This window comes from Balaenoptera ricei, chromosome 11, assembly GCF_028023285.1.
Source record: "Balaenoptera ricei isolate mBalRic1 chromosome 11, mBalRic1.hap2, whole genome shotgun sequence".
In the NCBI taxonomy this organism is placed as follows: domain Eukaryota; kingdom Metazoa; phylum Chordata; class Mammalia; order Artiodactyla; family Balaenopteridae; genus Balaenoptera; species Balaenoptera ricei.
Genome location: NC_082649.1, coordinates 95,142,404 through 95,161,446, shown reverse-complemented (window position 1 = coordinate 95,161,446; position 19,043 = coordinate 95,142,404). Strand labels below are relative to the sequence as shown.

Genomic DNA, 19,043 nt, shown 5'->3' with positions numbered 1-19,043 from the left:
GTCTGACACTCCAAAGGATGCTCTATACATCTGCTGACCTTCTGCTGTGAATCCCAGCCTGCCTCTAGTGATAATGCTGGAACTGAAAGATGTATTTATGTTAGTTTCCTATTGCTGCCATAAAAAATGATCAGAAACTTAATGACTTAACAAACACAGATTTATTACCTTATGGTTCTATAGGTCAGAAGACCAACATGGGTCTCATTGAGCCAAAACCAAGGTACATTCCTTCCTTTCTGGGGACTCTAGAAGAGAATCTATTTCCTTGCCTTTTCAGTCTTCCAGAGGCTGCCCACATTCCTTGGCTTGTGGACCCTTTCTCCATCTACAACATCAATAACATTGCATCTCTCTGACCATTCTTCAATAGTCACATCTCCCTCTGACCACAGCCAAGAGGCATTCTCCTGCTCACCTATGTAATTAGATCGAGCAGGACAATCTCCCCATCTCAAGGACCTTAACTTAATCACATCTGCAAAATCCCTTTTGCCACACATAAGGTAACATATTTATAGATTCTGAAATTAGGATGTGGACGTCTCTGGAGCCATTATTCTGCCTACCAGAGTCTTCTCTTGTAGCACAGAGCACAGCATTCTTTTTCGGAGACTATAGTTGCAAATTCCAAGAGATAGGAGCAAGAAGAGAAAATGAATTCATATATTATTTGTCATTTAGAGGACTATACAAAGCCATGTTTCCTTGATTCCAAGACCATTTACTGAAATATATACCCTGTTTTGAAAAAAAAATTTTTTGAGGGAAAAGGAAGCACTACCATATTATATGTATCCCTAGCTCACAAGATACAACCAGAATTCAGAAGCAATACAATGAGATGTGGAAATGTGTTGCAGAATCAAAGTGATAGCTTAGTAAAACCAGCTAGTGTTTATTTCCTTTCTTATACCCATATATTTGGTCTCAATAAAATATGATTATGAAGTAGGCAAGGTAGGAGACTCAGGCGCGTAGAAGCTTAATTACTAAACCTAAAGTTTCCTAAAGAAATGCTGGGACCCAAAGCTAATCTTTGAGTCTGATGCCAGGACCTCTCTATTACGTGAGGCACATCTTCCCAGAGAGACATTACTTCCTCAGTGATCTCCAGTCTTTGGGTCACAGACCCCTGGGGAACCAGTGATTACAAGTATTGGGAGTTCATTCAAATGTTAAGCATTGCCTGAAGCTCAAAAAGGTAATATATTTCTAAACCTTTCATATATGTACAGGAACTGATGTGATTTAATACGCAGTTTCCTTTGCTAATGTACTGCCTTCAAAGCAACATCTTGATGTTTCATTTTCCAAATAAGTGGATACTAAAAGTAAAACTTCTATTGTAGGAGCATCTGAAATATAAATGTATGTTTATACTATATATACATATATATATATATATATATATATATATATATATATATTCACTTTTCCAATTGAGATCTTCTTGAAAAAGTTGGGAATCATTCTTCTCCATCATTTCATTTGACTTTCCATCTTTACAGCCAGGAGGGTCAGCCAGATGGATATAACAGCACCTCCATCCAGTGGTTATGTGACGATCCACTTTAATTCATCCAACAAGTATTTATTGCGTATCCACTAGGTGCTGAACACAATTCCAGGCACCGAAGATACAACAGAGAAGAAAACAGATGAAGATTCTTGCCCTTGTGGAACTGACATTAAATAATTTAAAACATGAAATACTTAGAACGTTGCTTGGTACCTAGGAATAGCTCAAGAATGATTAGTTCTTATGATTATTATAATTATCAACTTATGTAATATCTAAAATGAGCATTCCAGAGTATTTTTTAAAAATAGAACACATTCCTCTGAATATTTAGAGAGTAAAAATGGGAAGTCCAAAGAGGCAGAAACATTTTGCCACGGGGTTCTTTCATTAGGCATTCTTTAGCATCACTGTGTGGTGAAATCACTGGTTTGGAAAGTCTGCTAACTGAGGCTTTTTAATTTTTTTTTTTTTTTTTTTTGTGGCCTTGCGGAGCAGCTTGCAGGGTTCTTAGCTTCCTGACCAGGGATTGAACCTGGGCCCCGGCAGTGGAAGCACCAAGTCCTAACCACTGGCCCGCCAGGGAATTCCCTAACTGAGGCTTTTTAGTTTTGCTAGTTTGTGCTGCAGTCAATGAGAAAAATTTATACCGAGAAAAATTTTCATTTTGTTTGCTTTTTTCTTTTTCTCTTGTTCAAATAGTTTCATCTTGCTTCTCTCCCACCTTCAGAGCCAAATGATGTTGTGCACTAGTGTTGAGGCCACGGACACCAGCCTGATCGGGACACTTCGTGGCCTCACCACTGTGGCACAGCCCTCGTCCAGCTTTGACGGCTGCTGACACTCGAGGTATCACTGCTTCCCGTTCAGCTGTCAGAGAGGAAACCTGGTTTCCCCAGCTCCTCTTTCTTTCCCCACAGCCCACCACAAGCCCACAGAAGCCTATGGTTTAGCTGTACTTGAGTCACATGGCCATCCCTGGTCCAGTCAGCTGTAACTGGAAGTTCAGGCAAAACCGCCTTGTGCATCAGAACCACTTAAAGCAATGCTTGGTGGCCCCACCCTCAGAATCAGGAGGTCTTGGGGTGGGGCCCAAGAATTTGCATTTCTAACAAGTTCCCCAATGCTACTGATGCTGCTGATTCAGATAGTTTATACATGCCGGCTCTTGTAAACCAAGCCGCTAGCTGTACTCCTTTGTACCTGTGCTGGGAGGGACATTTTTCTCTTAGCAATGCTGGAGGGAGGCGTGGCAAGCTCCGTGACAATTCCAGTGCAGCCTACCGCTTTCCTTCTCCAAACTTACCATCCGTTCATATTCCCGATGTCCCGAACAGTGGTGATTGGAGAGAAAGATGGGAAGAAGCTAGAGTGCACCAAAAGAAGTTCAGAGCAAGTCAAAGATGCTTTCTGGGCCTTTGGGAAGAGAGAGGAAGGAATAACATAAACAATCACCGTCCTAGCTTCTCTTCTAACTCCTAATAACATTGATGCTCACCCACCCTGGAGAGGGCTTTCTGCTTTAACCAGTCCATCCATTCAAATGCTAATCTCCTCCAGAAACACCCTCACAGACACACCCAAAAATAATGTTTGACCAGATATCTGGGCATTTCGTGGCCCAGTCAAGTTGACACAGAAAGTTAACCATCACATGCACTAGACAGAGAGGATTTTCCTGCTCAATGCACCTTCCTGCCTCCTTCCTTCCACAGGTTTCAAATCTGTATTACGGTCTGGAGGCTTTCAATGCCTGTTCCTTTGTATTCCCTTGTCCCTTTAGTTTTCACAGGTGTTACCAACAATACATCTCTTGCATTTCTGATTACATCTTGGCATCTGATTCTTTTTAAATTAATTTTTATTGGACTATAGTTGTTTTACAATGTTGTGTTAGTTTCTGCTGTAGAGAAAAGTGAATCAGCTACAGGGATACATATATCCCCTCTTCTTTGGATTTCCTTTCCATTTAGGTCACCACAGAGCAACGAATAGTGTTCCCTGTGCTATACAGTAGGTTCTCATTAGTTATCTATTTTATACGTAGTAGTGTATATATGTCAAATCAATCTCCCAATTCATCCCACCCCCCTTTCCCCACCTGGTATTCATACGTCTGTTCTCTACATCTGTGTCTCTATTTCTGCTTTGCAAATTAGATCATCTGTATTGTTTTTCTAGATTCCACATATAAACGATATTATGCAATATTTGTTTTTCTCTTTCTGACTTACTTCACTCTGTATGACAGTCTCTAGCTCTATCCACATCTCTGCAAATGGCACAATTTTGTTTCTTTTTATGGCTGAGTAATATTCCATTGCATATATGTACCACATCTTCTGTATCCATTCTTCTGTTGAGGGACATTTAGGTTGCTTCCAGATCCTGGCTATTGTAAATAGTGCTGCAGTGAATATTGGGGCACACGTATCTTTTGAATTATGGTTTTCTCCAGGTATATGCCTAGGAGTGGGATTGCTGGTTCATATGGTAGCTCTATTTTTAGTTTTTTAGGGAACCTCCATACTGTTCTCCATAGTGGCCGTATTAATTTACATTCCCACCAGCAGTGTAAGAGGATTCCATTTTTTTCTCCACACCCTCTCCAGCATTTATTGTTTGTGGATTTTTTTGGTGATGGCCATTCTGACCGGTGTGAGGCGATACCTCATTGTAGTTTTGATTTGCATTTCTCTAATAATTCTGTAATAATTTGGTTGGATTGTTTGTTTTGCTGATATTGAGCTGCATGAGTTGTTTGTATATTTTGGAGATTAATCCCTTGTCAGTTGCTTCATTTGCAAATATTTTTTCCCTTTCTGAGGGTTGTCTTTTCGTCTTGTTTATGGTTTCCTTTGCTGTGCAAAAGCTTTTATGTTTTATTAGGTCCCATTTGTTTATTTTTGCTTTTATTTTCATTACTCTAGGAGGTGGGTCAAAAAAGATCTTGCTGCGATTTATGTCTGAGAGTGTTCTGCCTATGTTTTCTTCTAAGAGTTTTATAGTGTCCGGGTTTACATTTAGGTCTTTAATCCATTTTGAGTTTATTTTTGTGTATGCTGTTAGGGAGAGTTTCTAATTTCATTCTTTTACATGTAGCTGTCCAGTTTTCCCAGCACCACTTATTGAAGAGACTGTCTTTTCCCCATTGTATATTCTTGCCTCCTTTGTCATAGATTGGGTGACCATAGGTGCGTGGGTTTATCTCTGGGCTTTCTATCCTCTTCCATTGACCTATATTTCTTGTTTTGGAGGCGTCTGTTTTTGACATGAACCACACTGACAGAGTTGGTACTGGAAGTGGTCTGAGAAAGCAGGTGATAAGATGGGATTTGAGGACTGGGTCATCCACTGCCTGGCTGGCAATGAGGATGCCCATCTCTTTTTAATGAGATGGAGCTGATGTACAATATTATATAAGTTACAGGTGTACAACATAGTGATTCACAATTTTTAAAGGTTATACTCCATTTATAGTTATTATGAAATAGTGGCTGTTTTCCCTGTGTTGTACAATATATCCTTGTATCTTCTTTATTTTATACATGGTAGTTTGCCCCTCCTCCTTCCCTCTCTCCACTGGTAACCACTACTTTGTTCTCTATATCTGTGAGTCTGTTTCCTTTTAGTTATATTCACTAGTTTGTTTTAGTTTTTAGATTCCACATATAAGTGATATCATACAGTATTTGTCTCTGACTTATTTCACTTAGCATAATATCCCCCAAGTACATCCATGTTGTTGCAAATGGCAAAATTTCATTCTTTTTTATGGCTGAGTAGTATTCCATTACATATGTGTGTGCATATATATATATATGTATGTGTATATATATATATATATATCTTTTTTATCCACTATTGATGGACACTTAGGTTGCTTCCATATCTCGGCTACTGTAAATAATGCTGCTATGAACATTGGGGTGCATGTATCTTTCTGAATTAGTATTTTCATTTTTTTCAAGATGTATACCCAGGAGTGGAATTGCTGGGTCATATCGTAATTCTATTTTTAGTTTTTTGAGAACCCTCCATACTATTTTCCACAATGGCTGCACCAATTCACATTCCCACCAACTGTGTATGAGGGTGCCATTTTCTCCATATCCTCACCAACATTCCTATTTGTGTTCTTTTTGATGATAGCCATTCTGACAGGTGTGTGGTAATATCTTTTTGTGGTTTTAATTTGCATTTCTCTGATGATTAATGATGTTGAGAATCTTTTCATGTGCCTGTTGGCTATCTGCATGTCTTCTCTGGAAAAGTGTCTGTTCAGGTCTTCTGCCCATTTTTTAATCGGGGTTTTTTTGTTGTTGTTGAGTTGTTTGAGCTGTTTATATATTTTGGATATTAACCCCTTATTGGTCATATCATTAGAAGATATTTTCTCCCATTCAGTAGGTTGTCTTTTGTTGATGGTTTCCTTTGCTGTGCAAATACGTTCAAGCCTAATTAGGTCCCATTTGTTTATTTTTGCTTTTACTTCCTTTGCTTTAGGAGACAGATTCCCCCCAAAAAATACTGCTGCGATTTATGTCAAAGAGTGTTCTGCCTGTGTTTTCTTCTAGGGGTTTTATGGTTTCCAGCCTTACATTTAGGTCTTAATCCAATTTGAGTTTATTTTTGTATATGGTATTAGAGAATGTTCTATTTTCGTTCTTTTACATGTAGCTGTCCAGTTTTCCCAGTACTCCTTATTGAAGAGACTGTATTTTCTCATTGTATATTCTTGCCTCCTTTGTTGTAGATTAATTGAGCATATGTGTGTGGATTTATTTCTGGGCTTTCTATCCTTTCTATCCTTTTCCATTGATCTATGTGTCTGTTATTGTGCCAGTACCATACTGTTTTGAATCCTGTAGCTTTGTAGTACAGTCTGAAGTCAGCAAACATGATTCCTCCAGCTCTGTTCTTCTTCCTCAGAGGACCCCCATCTTGAGTGGTATGTGGGGTACGGACAGCCCCTGGCACAAGGTGGCAGCCCAACTGTTAAAATTTTTACTGGTGCTGACCTGGGAAAATGTCCATGTGGAAAGGAACGTCTACACCAGTGTGCTGATTTTGGGAATTTGAAAGATGTAGAGGAACAATGGATCCAAGAATAATGGGATTGGCTGGTTATTACCAAGTGGCATTGACACCCTACAGAGAGACAAAGAGAAACAAGGGCAGCTAAAAAACCAGTTAAAAAGTACATGTGAGAGCCAAGGGGGCTCTTTGGTAGCTGTTTAAGAGCAGGTCGAGCTGAGTGTCAGGCTAATGATCTGATTGTTAGAATCCAGAGCTCCAGAGATGTTTGGATGCTCAGCCACGGCAGGCTTCCTATGCTAAAGTCTGGGATCAGACTGGAAAAACCTGGGACCCAAAACATGGGGCAGGAACATGTAGGTGGAGGCCCCTGAGAAATGTGGCTCTGCAGACTTCTCTGATCCCCAGAGCCTGCAGAGAACTAGTATTGAGTTTGGAGAAGTAGCAGTTCCTCCACGTGGGAAGACGCGGAAGGTCCCCCTCACCCCAGGCAGTGCCCCCACCTCCTCTGTGCCTGCCAGGCTATAAGGAGAGTTAAATCCCAGTATAGCCAAACTGAGGAAATGCTGGGCCTCAGAAAGGAGAAAAGAGATTTTACTCTAAAGGAAATGCAAGAATTAACTAGCATGATGGAGAAAGTAGAACCCCTCAGGCATTGTTGATGGGAATGTAAACTGGTACAGGCGCTTTGGAAAACAGTTTGGCAGCTCCCGCAAGAGGTTAGACACAGAGTTACCATATAACTAAACAATCCCACCCCTAGTTTATACCCAAGAGAAATGAAACATACGTCCACACAAAACTTGTAGACAAATGTTCGTACGCTGTTCATAGCTGCATTATTCATAATAGCTACAAAGTGGAAACAATCCAAATGTCCATCAACTGATGAACGGATGAATTCAATTTGGTATTTTGGCCACAAAAAGGAAAGAAGTGCTGATTTGTGCTACAACATGGATGAATCTCAGAAATATTCCAAGTGAAAGAAGCAGACACAAAAAGTCATATATTTTACGATTTCATTTACAAGAAATGTCCAGAATAGGCAAGTCTATGGAGACAGAAAGTCGAGTGGGTGTTACCTGGGGCAGGGTTGCGGGGATGAGGGAATGAAGAGTGACTGTTAATGAGGTTTGGAATTTCTTTGGGGGGGATGATAAAAATGTTCCAAAATTAGATTGTGGTGATGGTTGTATAATAATGTGAGTATATGAAAAATCATTGAATTATATACTTTAAAAGGGTAAATTGTGTGGTGTGTGAATTATATCTCAATAAAGCTGTTTTACAAAGGAATTAACTAACACATATGAACCAAAGCCAGGGGAGTAACCTTGGGCCTGAACTGTGTGGGTATTTGATTAAGGGCCCCAAACACAAGAATGGATGGGCAAGAATGTACTGACTTGGAAGTTCTCACTTAGGACTTGGGATTTCATACCTTGGCAAGGACCCCAGGGAAAGAGGCAGACTCACTGCTAGAGTGGATCTAGAAGCTGGGAGAAAGCAGTGGCTTACTCTAAATGAAGGTGAAATGCATGGGTTGCTGAGGCAGATAGAAGAAAGGACTTGATAGCTCAGGGAAGTAAAAATGCTGTTTGGATTTATTCTGAGAGGCCAGAAGACCCACTGAGGACTGTATTCCCCGGGAGGGCCCTCATGAGATGCTAGGTGCCAAGGCTGTCAGGCATGCCCGGGGCAGAGGGGCACCAGCATCACTCAGCAATTCAACAGAGGCTCGCCTCGTCCTGGGCCTCAAAGGAGTACACTCTTTCTGTGCACAGGAAAGATCCCATTGAACTACAAGCCATGACTGCTATCAGGGCACTTTGGACTCCGTGTGTTCAGGGACCAGCAGGAAAGACAAGGAGTCTATAACTTGACAGGGAAATTGACCCTGATTAGCAGGAAAAGTGTGAGATGTCTTCTCAAAACTGTGTTATGACACTGCCTTTCAGTTAGAGTAAAAGCTTACTAGATCCTACATAATCTGGCCCCCTGTTACTTTCTTGACCTCGTTTGTTTTTCCCCCCTCCCTTGTTCATTCTACTGCAGTCACACTGGTCTTGCTGTTTAGTGAACACAGAAGTCACTGTCAGGTCTGAGGTCTTTCATCTAGCTTCCTTAGGTGGAAGGGGCAAGAAGACCAGCAGAAGGAACTTAAGTGGGAGTCAGAGCGTGAGAGAAAGTCTAGATAAATTGCCCTAACTGGTGTAGAGTTGATTGCTGAGCTGTACTTTTAACTCTGATTCCTAGCGTGACCTTCTCACCTACGGATTTCTCATCATTTTTTCCCACTTACTCAGTGATTAGTGACCAATAAGAAACTATTTAATGAATTGAGAGAGAAGGTTGATACTTCCTGGAGAATCAACAAAGTTTCCATCTTTGATAATGATGGCTAATAATAGCAAACATTTTTTTGAGGTATTGTGAAATGCTAAGACTTTTACAACTCTATCTCACTTAATCTTCATAAAATCTGTAAGAAGGTGCTATTATTATCCCCGTTTCACACATGAAGAAATAGTGGCTTAGAAAGGTGAATGCTTCTTGTAAGTGGCCGGCTTTAAACACAGCTCTTTCTGAGTCTAAAATCTGTATTATTTTCTCAACAATTTGCTTCTCTTTAAGGGAAAGAGGTCATGATTACTGCCATTCATTTTTCCATTAACTCAATAAATATTCACTAAGTGTTTATTAAGTGCCAGGTCTTGGCCTAATTTTGCAGATACAATGGTGAACAAATAGGCAGGATCCTTGCCTTCATGAAGCTTATCTCCTAATAGTGTAGCAGGACCATCAATCAAAGGAATTCAGGGCTCGGTAGGGCAGCAGGCTTGTGCTGAGATTGAACACTTGCAAAGAGACTGACAAAGATTATCTCTGGCCTGGAATCTATATTTGTGCACAGTTAATATGTAAAACCTTGGTTAAAGCATTGATCTTCTAGCCTCATCAGTTGTAAAATGGGTATAGTAACAGTAGATTTCTTGCCAAGGGGTTGTGATGTCAAATGAGAAAATGTGTGAAAGCTCTTGGCAAACTGTAAAATAGCAAGTATGGAAGGACTTAAAATTTTTTTCACCTGATTTTTTTTTTTTTCATTTGAGATATAGTTGACATATTACATTAGTTTCAGGTGTGCAACAGAATGATTCCGTATTTGTATGTATAGCAAAATGATCACCACGAACTTTCCTTTATATTAAAAAAATTCAAACATAACCTAGAAAGAATAGAACAATAACCACTCAAAAATCCATAAACCAGCTTTAACAATGACCAACTCATGGCCAATTGTGTTTCATCTCTAGCCATCCCCCCCCATTCACTGTATTTTGAGAAGCAACTCCTTGGCAACAGCATGTCTTTCTGTCTATCTATCTATCTATCTATCTATCTATGTATCTATCTATCTATCATCTATTTCAATACATATATCTCAAAGGAAGGAATTCTTTTAAAAAACATACCCACAAATACCATTATCACTCTTAAAAAACTAAAACCAAAATTGACAGTAATTCTTAATTTTATCAAATATCATAACTTGATTTAGTAGCCATATTTGTCTGATTATCCTAAAAAATTTGAGATCAGTACATTTGAATCAGTTTTTAGATAAGGTGCATATATACTACAATTGTGTGAGATGTCATATTTAATCTATAGGTACCCCCTCTTTCTGGTTTTTGTTTTGCCTTTTTTTTTCCCCCCTGAAGAAATTGGGTCTTATAAAACAGTGGTTCTCAAACTTTAGTGTGCATCAGTATGCTTTAGAATCATCTGGAGAACCTGTTAAACGCACAGATTGGTGTGTCCTGTCCCCAGACATTCTGACTGGGTATTGACTTTCTAACAAGTTCCCGGGTGATGCTGATGTTGCTGGTCTGGGACGACGCTTTGAGAGCCGCCACAGTAGGGATTTCTCTAACTGTATCCCTTGGTGAGGTGTCCTTCAACACGTTCATCTTCCATTTTCCTGTTAAGGGAAGCTTATTGAATTACCTACATTACAGCATAATGGTTTAAAACTCAGGGTCTGAAGGTATGTGTTAGAGACGCAGTGTGGCTGGGTTTAAGTCTCGTCTTTTGACATTTATTTGCCTTGTGACCTTGGGCAGATCACTTAATTGTTCTGTGCACTCAACATTCAGGGTCCTCGTGAGGATTAAATGAGATTTCAAAAAATAAAGTGCTCACCTAGTGTATTGCCTGGCACATAACAAATGCTCAATAAACTCGATTATAATTTTTTCAACCTAAAAATAATAATGGGGCGCACAGGCTGCGGAAGGCCAAGACTTTTTGGGTTTTGTTGTTTTCACGTCAGGAGAGCCAAGGAGGAAGGCTCTAAAGGAGAGGTACTTGGAGAGAGGTGGAAAGAGGGCAACTCTTAGGGACACTGAAGTCAGCCTAGGGCTTGGCCCCTTTAAGGAGGGCGGGGCCACGTGACCCAAAGGGTCACATGGCTCGTGGGACAAGATGGCTGCGCCCGCGCTAGGGCCGGCTCGAGGACGAGGCGCCGGGCTCGGTCTCGGTCTCTCTTTGCCTCTGCTCTTGCTGCTGGGCCGGGCGGCGGGGGGCGAAGAGGCCGGGGCCGAGGCGGGCGCGGCGTCCCTCGCGGGCTCGTGCGGTTGTGGCACTCCCCAGCGGCCCGGGGCCCATGGCAGCTCGGCGGCCGCGCACCGATACTCGCGGGAGGCGAACGCCCCGGGCTCGGTATCCGGAGAGCGGCCATTCCCGCCCACCAAGGTGCTCTCTTGGTTCCCTAACGACGGGTGGGGGTCGCCGGGTTCCTCGACAGGGTTGGGATGGGTAAGGCAAGGGGTTGGAGAAAGGCAAGTAAAGATTATAATCACATTGCCAAATCGCGCACTTGCAGATCCAGTTTGATGAGAAGTTCTTCCGCCCTCCGAAACGGCTGGGTCTTGGGGCTCTGCGTAATGCTGAGCATTAGGGAGTTTGGTTTGAGGACAGTTGTCTCTCCTTTTCTTACCTCTTATCTCCTGCTTCCTCGTTCTTGCACCCTGTCTTCTTGATGAGGTTCTCAGAATTTTAAGTCAGATAGATGTGGGTTTAAGTCCTGCGTTCCTCTCATTAATTGTGAAGGAATCAGGACACTGGGTGTCAGTGTCTCTAACCTTGTTGTTTACTTATCAGTAGTCTCTGACAGTAGACTCTGCTTCTTGAGGACAAGGACTTGTCTTATTTATTCTGCTATTCCTAGCACTTTAGTACGTGGGAAAGACTAAGTAAACAGTAGTTGTTTTATTACTATCGTTTATCTATACCTTGCACAGTGCCTGAATGTTTTATGTGCTAGGATATGTAAATAATAACATTAATAATAACTATTACTTAGTTCTTAATTAAAACAAAAAACAAAAAAATAATAACTGTTCCTTAGTTCTTACCATCTTCCAGGTATTTTGCATATTGGTATGGTTGTGAAAACGACTTAGATCTGTTGACTCCCAAAGAAGTTCTTCTTCTTGAATACTAGTACACCCTTTCCAGCTTTTTCCGTCCCAGTTTTTTTTTTCCTGTGGGTTAATTCTGACCAATTTTCAGGACTTAGGTGAGAGGTAACATCCTCCTGCAGGCCTTACCTGACCTCTTTCCTTCCTTCCCCTTCAGTATTTCCATATGCTGCCGTAGTTGTACCTGTTTGCTCTGACATAACCATTACTGAAGATACTTGTCTGTTGGTGTCTCTCCCCAGCTAGGTTGTGAGAGGGAGGGGAGTCAGGACCATAATTTTGGACTTGGTTATAGAGTGTTAGGAGGTTGGTAGCTGGACTTCTCATTGTTTCTCCATCCTGTATAATTACTGGCCTTTAAAATTTTTCCTGTTGTTGCTCAGAGGATGCCCTGCATTATTAGTGTTTATCTTTTGTGTGGTGGGGAGCCTTGGTTACAGTTGTAGTGTGTGTTGGCCATACTTGATTTTAATTCCTCTATAACTTGAATGGTAATTGATAATCAATTTCTCCCTCCTCCTGCAGGGAAAGCCCTCTGTTTATCTGCTTTGTAACTAACAGGGGCGCTGTCTTATTTGCATGTACATTGGTCTGTGTCAAACTTTTGCCGAGAACCTTCTGGCCAGTACTGAACACTCCTCATTTTAAATACTCCAATGTCCTATTGATTCCAGAATGGGATGTACGTATCATTATAAGATATACATTTTTCATCGCTTTAGAGTGGTTTCACGTCTGGACTGAGTATTGTATAGGTCATCTTTGGCCATATCTTGCATTCATTTTATAAAAGGGAAAATATATAATTAATTAATTAATATTTTGTATATGTGCATTTATTTTATGTTTATCTTCCCTTGCACTCAGTTTCTATAATGTTTGGCAGCATCCCAAGTTATTAGTAAACTAGCAGTTGTTGAGAACACAGCTCACAAGCCTTCAAGGACTCTTAAACTTAATGCTTGAACCTGAAGTAGACTTCTTATCAAGACAAAGGACTTCATCGGAGGCTGTTCTTTGTCGCTCTGTTTTCCTTGGTTTCAGATGTTTTAGTTCATGTGCAGATGACTTTGGTCTAATTCTGACACTTAGTCATTTATTCTGAATTCAGGAAGTCCAATATTATGTGAGATACATGGTCGTAGTGATAACCCTTTATTTTCTTAATTTTCTTTCTTTCTTTTTTTAAATAAAAGGATTAATTTTTTGAGCAGTTTTAGGTTCACAACAAAATTGAGAGGAAGGTAAAGAGATTTCCCATATACCTCCTGCCCCAACACAGGCATAGCCTTGCCCATTATCAACATCCTCCACCACAGTGGTACATTTGTTACAATTGATAAACCTACACCGACTATCATAATCACTATCATAATCACCCAAAGTCTATACAGTGGACCCTTGAAAAACATGTGGGTTAGGGGCACTGGCCCCCTGCGCGGTCAAAAATCCTTGTATAACTTTACAGTTGGCCCTCCATACCTGTGGTTCTGCATTCCAGGATCTAACAAAGTGCAGGTCATGTAGTACTGAAGTATGTATCTATTGAAAAAATCTACGTATAAGTTGACCCTCGCAGTTCAAATCCATGTTGTTCAGGAGTCAACTGTAATTTACATTAGGGTTCACTGTTGGTGTTGGACATTTTATAGGTTTGGACGAATGTACAGCGACATATGTCCATCACTATAGTATCATACAGAATATTTTTATTGCCCTAAGAATCTTCTGTGCTCTGCCTCTTCATCCCTCTCCCTGCTCCCCAGTGGCAACCACTGATCTTTTTACTGTCTCCATAAGTTTTGCCTTTTCCAGAATGTCTTATATTTGGAATCATACAGTATGTAGGCTCTTCAGATTGGCTTCTTTCACTTAGTAATATTCATTTAAGTTTCCTCTGTGTCTTTTCATAGCTTGATAGTTCATTTATTTTTAGTGCTGAATAATAATGTATTGTCTGGATGTACCACAGTTTATCCATTCACCTACTGAAAGGCATCTTGCTTGTTTCTGAGTTTTGGCAATTATGAATAAAGCTGCTATAAAAATCTGGGTGTAGGTTTTTTGTGTGGACATAAAATTTTCAACACCTTTGGGTAAATACCAAGAAATGTGATTATTGGATCATATAGCAAGAGTATGCTTAGTTTTGTAAGAAATCACCAAACTGTCTTCCAAAGCGGCTGTACAGTTGTGCATTCCTACTAGCAACGCATGAGAATTCCTGTTGCTCCACACCCTTGTCAGCATTTGGTGTTGTCAGTGTTTCAGATTTTGGCCATTCTAAGGAATGTAATGGTATCTTGTTTTAATTTTGCATTTTTTGGTTGACATGCTGAGCATCTTTGCCATGTGTATATCTTCTTTGGAAGGTCCTTGGCCTATTTTTAATTGTATTGTTTGTTTTCTTATTGTTGAGTTTTAAGAGTTGTTTATTTTGGATAACAGTCCTTTATCAGATGTGTCATTAGCAACTATTTTCTCCCAGTCTGTTGCTTGTCTTCTCAATCTCTTGACATTGTCTTTTGAAGAGTGGTCTCTGTCTAGATTCTTTTTTTTTTTTTTTTTTTTTGCACGTGGATGTCCAGATGTACCAGCATTTGTTGAAGAGACTGCCTTAGCTTCATTGTATTGTCTTTGCTCCTTTGTCAAAGATCATTTGATTATATTTATGGAGGTCTATTTCTGGTCTCTCTCCGCTGTTCCATTAATCTGTTTGGGTGTTCTTTAACCAATACATGTCTTGGCTACTGTAGTTCTATAGTAAGTTGCATAGTGTCTTTCCTCCAACTTTGTTTTTCTCATCAATGTTGTGTTGGTTCTTCTGGGTCTTTTGCCTCTCCGTATAAACTTGAGTATCGTATGGTTGATACCGATCAAATAACTTGCTGGGATTTGGATTGAGGTTGTACTGAATCTATTTTTGTTTTCTGTTTATTTAGTTTAATTCAATAAATACTTATTTGGCACACGTATTATATAAGACTCTGTCCTGTGTTCTGGGCTTAAAGAAAAGAAAGACCTATGCCCTACCCTCAAGGCATTGACTTGTTGGTAGACCTCTCTCTCTCTCTCTGTCTCTCTCTCGTCTCTCTCTCTCACACACACACACACACACACACACACATAATCACAGTTTTATGCAAGCATCATTTTTCTATAGTGACAGTCCTATAGTAGGAGTATGTACAAAGTACTCGGAGAGGAAGAAAGGATTCTTTTTTCCTGGACAAGTGAGGAAGTGCTCAAAGAAAAGGCCACATTAGGCTAGGCCTTGGAGAAGACATTTTCAGGAGTTGGGGATGGAAGGGCAGATTGAAGGACGTTGCAGGAAGGAGAATAGCATGGGTACAAACAAAGCATTGTACAAGTGCATGGTGTGTTCTGGGATATGTAAGCAGTTTAAGGTTTCTGGGGGTGACATTTTCACCCTTTTTAATGTAACACTTTTTAGGTGTGAGTCTTTTTTAAAAAATATTTTGATCAATTTAATGAACGCTTGGCAAGTGCTATTTACAGAGAAGTAAATAGCACTGGGCTTTACCCTCAAGGAATTTAGGTTTCACTAGAAAGTTATGGCAGTAAGAATTGTCTGGGAAACAATATAGATATTTTCAAATTTTACTTAACTTCCCTCTGGTTAAAAAATATACAATGCTCATTGAGAAAACTATTCTAACAATGTTCTGTACAGCTTATTATTTTATAAAAAGGTATCAAAATGTTTTAATCTCCATGTATCTTTTAAAAGAGTTGTTTGAAAAGGCATTGAAGATCATGAGACAATAAATTGTATGTGGTATCTCTGTATATGTGGGTAAAGTCCGTCAATTTCCGGTCTGAGGATGGTTTGATCGGGTAATGCTTACCCAGGTGTCAAGACACAATTGAATACCATCTCTTCTATGACCCCTTTCCTCCAGGAAGAAGTAGTGTTTCTATCCTCTAGATCCTCATAGCATTTTGTCAATGTCTGATGGAAACTTGTATATTTTCTGTAAAGTAGTGTTACTTGTGTAATTGATATCTCTTTCTACCGGGAAAGCAACTTTTTAGGCCTCTTTTAATGTTTGTATCCTCCAAGCGCTTTACACATTTAGGCATTGTATAACAATTTCTGGAATGATCTTTTACCTTTTTTTGTTGGATACAATATTGAGAAACTGCCAGGGGAATTAAGGGTATGAGATACTTTTTAAAGAAACCTTTGGAAAGCAGTCTTTTTGCTGTATCTCATCCTCCCCAGGATCCTGTGAGATATTATGCCCCACTTTACAGATGTGACAACTGAGGCTGAATAGAATCATGAAATCCCAGGGCTTGAAGGAACTTTAATGCCATTTCATCCATGATTAGTATCAGTAGAGTGACAGGATGATATAGGTAGGTAAGCCCTGTGTAGATAGATAAGGCAGCAGTTTGTGGGCAGATCCAGGGAGATTGCTTCTCTTGTTATTCACCCAGCTTTCTCCAGAGCCTTTAGCTTTTTACTTACGTTTGAGGAGAGGAAGGAAGGAAAAAGGAGAAGTGCTACACAAAAGAGTTGCCTATAAACTTATTTCATTTTTGTGTGTAAAACAAAAGTCCCACAGAAGCAAGTGAAAGAAAAGATTCTTAAAACTAGCTTAGTAGGCTGATAAAGAAGTGTGGGTAGGGACATTTATGGGCTCTCATGGCTGGGAAGTTCAAGTGCAGATATGGCCCCAGACACAGCTGGATGCAGGGCCTCAGGCAGCATCTCCAGATCCCTCTTTTTGGCTCTCTCTTGGCAGCTCCTCTTTCTTCTATGTTGGCTTCATTTTTAGGTAGTATTCCTTCTCCTAATGATCAAAGAGCTGGAAGAGAAAGAGAGTTTTCTTTCCCTCATAGCTCCAGCAAAAGTTCTGAGATTAACTTTGATTGGGTCGTGGGCCTATCCCTGATTACATCTCTGTGGTCAAAAGAATGTGGTAATTGGCTAGGCCTGAGTCATGGGGCCGGGGCGGGGTGTGTGTGTGGCGGGGGGAGTAGGGGGCGTGGGGCAGCATCATCCAGCTCCACCTGAGACATATACTTAGTCGAAGAAGTGGTTTTCAAAGAGATGTCACTTGCCCTTACAAGAACAGGAGGGAATGGGTGCCAGGTGCGCAAAAATCATAGATGTCCACTGCACCTGGCCAGAGTATGTAGCCCAAATATGGTCCTAGTGATAAGAGAGTTGCTTTGACTTCACCTGTCCTTTTGGCTTGCTTGGCAGTGGCAGAAACTGATGTGGCAGAAGGGGTTTTAACTTACCTCCAAGGAGGAATGGATTGTTTTGAATCTGGACCTTCATGAAGACTTGATCAAAATGGTTCTTTGTATTTGGTTTAGGAGTGTGAGACCTGATGCTCTGGATTTCACTAGAACGACATTTTACATTTGTAGGACAGAGACTTCACTTCATAAGGGTAAATTGGGAATTATGATCCTGTCAGAGCCATGCAGGCTATTTTTATCTATAGGCTCCAGAATGGAAACTTGGCTTATTCATTGCTGGCTATCTCTGATGGTTAATGAAAGAAAAAAAAATTAGGCCAGGAGTCCACAGTGGAAGCTGTGATTGTATTAGCATTGTTGCTGCTCACCTTGAGGGAGAGTGGGATGAAAAACTGAGATAATTGTAAAACTTCATTGGGTACAATGGGCACAGTTTCCTGTAGGCCTTGTGTTTGCACCTTGGGATGAACAATCGTTCTCAGAAAAGGACCTGCTTGTCTGCTGCTGGAAAGCTTTTTTTTTTTTCGTTAAGTCCTTTAGGAAACATGAAACCTTTTATTAGATCATTTTAATAATCATGTTAAGTTTTCGTCTGCAGGCTTCTATTTTTCTGCTTCTTTGCAGAGCTGCTTAAAATTCTGACTTCTCATCTCGACTGAGGAATCTTGTGTCCCAGATGCTTGGAGAATAATGAGAATAATGTGTGAACCTAGTTCAGTCTTTGAGCAGAGTCTCTTAAACAAGTTTCACTGTGATGCAGACAAGCTATCCATGTCTGGGATGGTGTTATAAAAGACAGAGAATTTTTATAATTAGGAATAATTCAAATGATACATTTTTCATTGTATCCGTGATGTCTCTCTTTCAGTCAATGAAGTTTCTTCATCCATCCATCCCCCCCACTTCCTTCCTTCCTTCTTTCCTTCCTTCCATGAATTATGCACCATACTAGGAGCTGGGGATATAGAAGTGAAAACTTTATTTCTGGTCCCCAAGGAGGCTGGGATCTAGCACAGGTAAAAACAAGCCATTAAAGTATGTACAGTGCATGCCAGTTGTTTAGAGGGTGTTTATCAGAGGATCCCAAATGAGGGGGATATGCGCAGCCAGCAGAGGGAAAGGCAGGCAGGAAAGGCCTTCTTCTGTAGGAGGTGATCCTTGAGCACTGATGTTATTCACATCACAAGAGATGAAGTGCAGGTGGAGTACAGGGTGAGAGAGATGGGGAGAGATTAGGCTCTGATGCTGAGATATTTTACCCTCAAAGGTGATGGGGATCCCTGAAGAATCTAAGTAGGAAAGTGGTATAATCAGATTGACACTTCATTGTTTGTTTTTTTGAATAGAGTACGTTACATGGTTTTAAAATTTTTAAAAAATTCTATAGAAGGGTGTATAGTGAAAAATTTTCCTCTTACGTAATAACCTTCCCCTCGACAACCACTGCATGAGTTTCTTGAATATCTTCCCAGAGCCGTGTTCTGCAAATGTAAGCAAATCCAAAAAAATATGTGAATCTATGTTCTCCCGCCCAACTCCTTTTCACGCAAATGATAACACACCATGCTTCTAGGGTGCACCTTGCTTTGTTCACTTTCCTCTTTATCGTGGTGAGATCTCTCCATATCAGTATATTAAAGTGTCTTTTTTTTCCTGTTGTTTTCCTTCTTTTCCTTTTCTTATGGCTGCCTAATTTTCCATTTTCTGGGTGGCCCACAATTTAGTTAATCATTCCAATATTGAAAAATATTTAGGTT

At 40.4% G+C, this 19,043-nt stretch overlaps 1 protein-coding gene across 9 annotated transcripts in view; it reads left to right on the top strand.

The window, feature by feature from the left end:
- The first annotated feature begins 11,037 nt into the window (after positions 1 to 11,037).
- Positions 11,038 to 19,043, top strand: part of SUMF1 (sulfatase modifying factor 1) — a 140,781-nt gene continuing 132,775 nt past the window's right edge. For all 9 annotated transcript variants that reach the window (XM_059940224.1, XM_059940219.1, XM_059940223.1 and 6 more), the window contains exon 1: positions 11,038 to 11,320. In XM_059940224.1, coding sequence (XP_059796207.1) covers positions 11,051 to 11,320 — 270 coding nt within the window. In that variant the 5' untranslated portion in view covers positions 11,038 to 11,050. The remainder of the gene's footprint in view (positions 11,321 to 19,043) is intronic.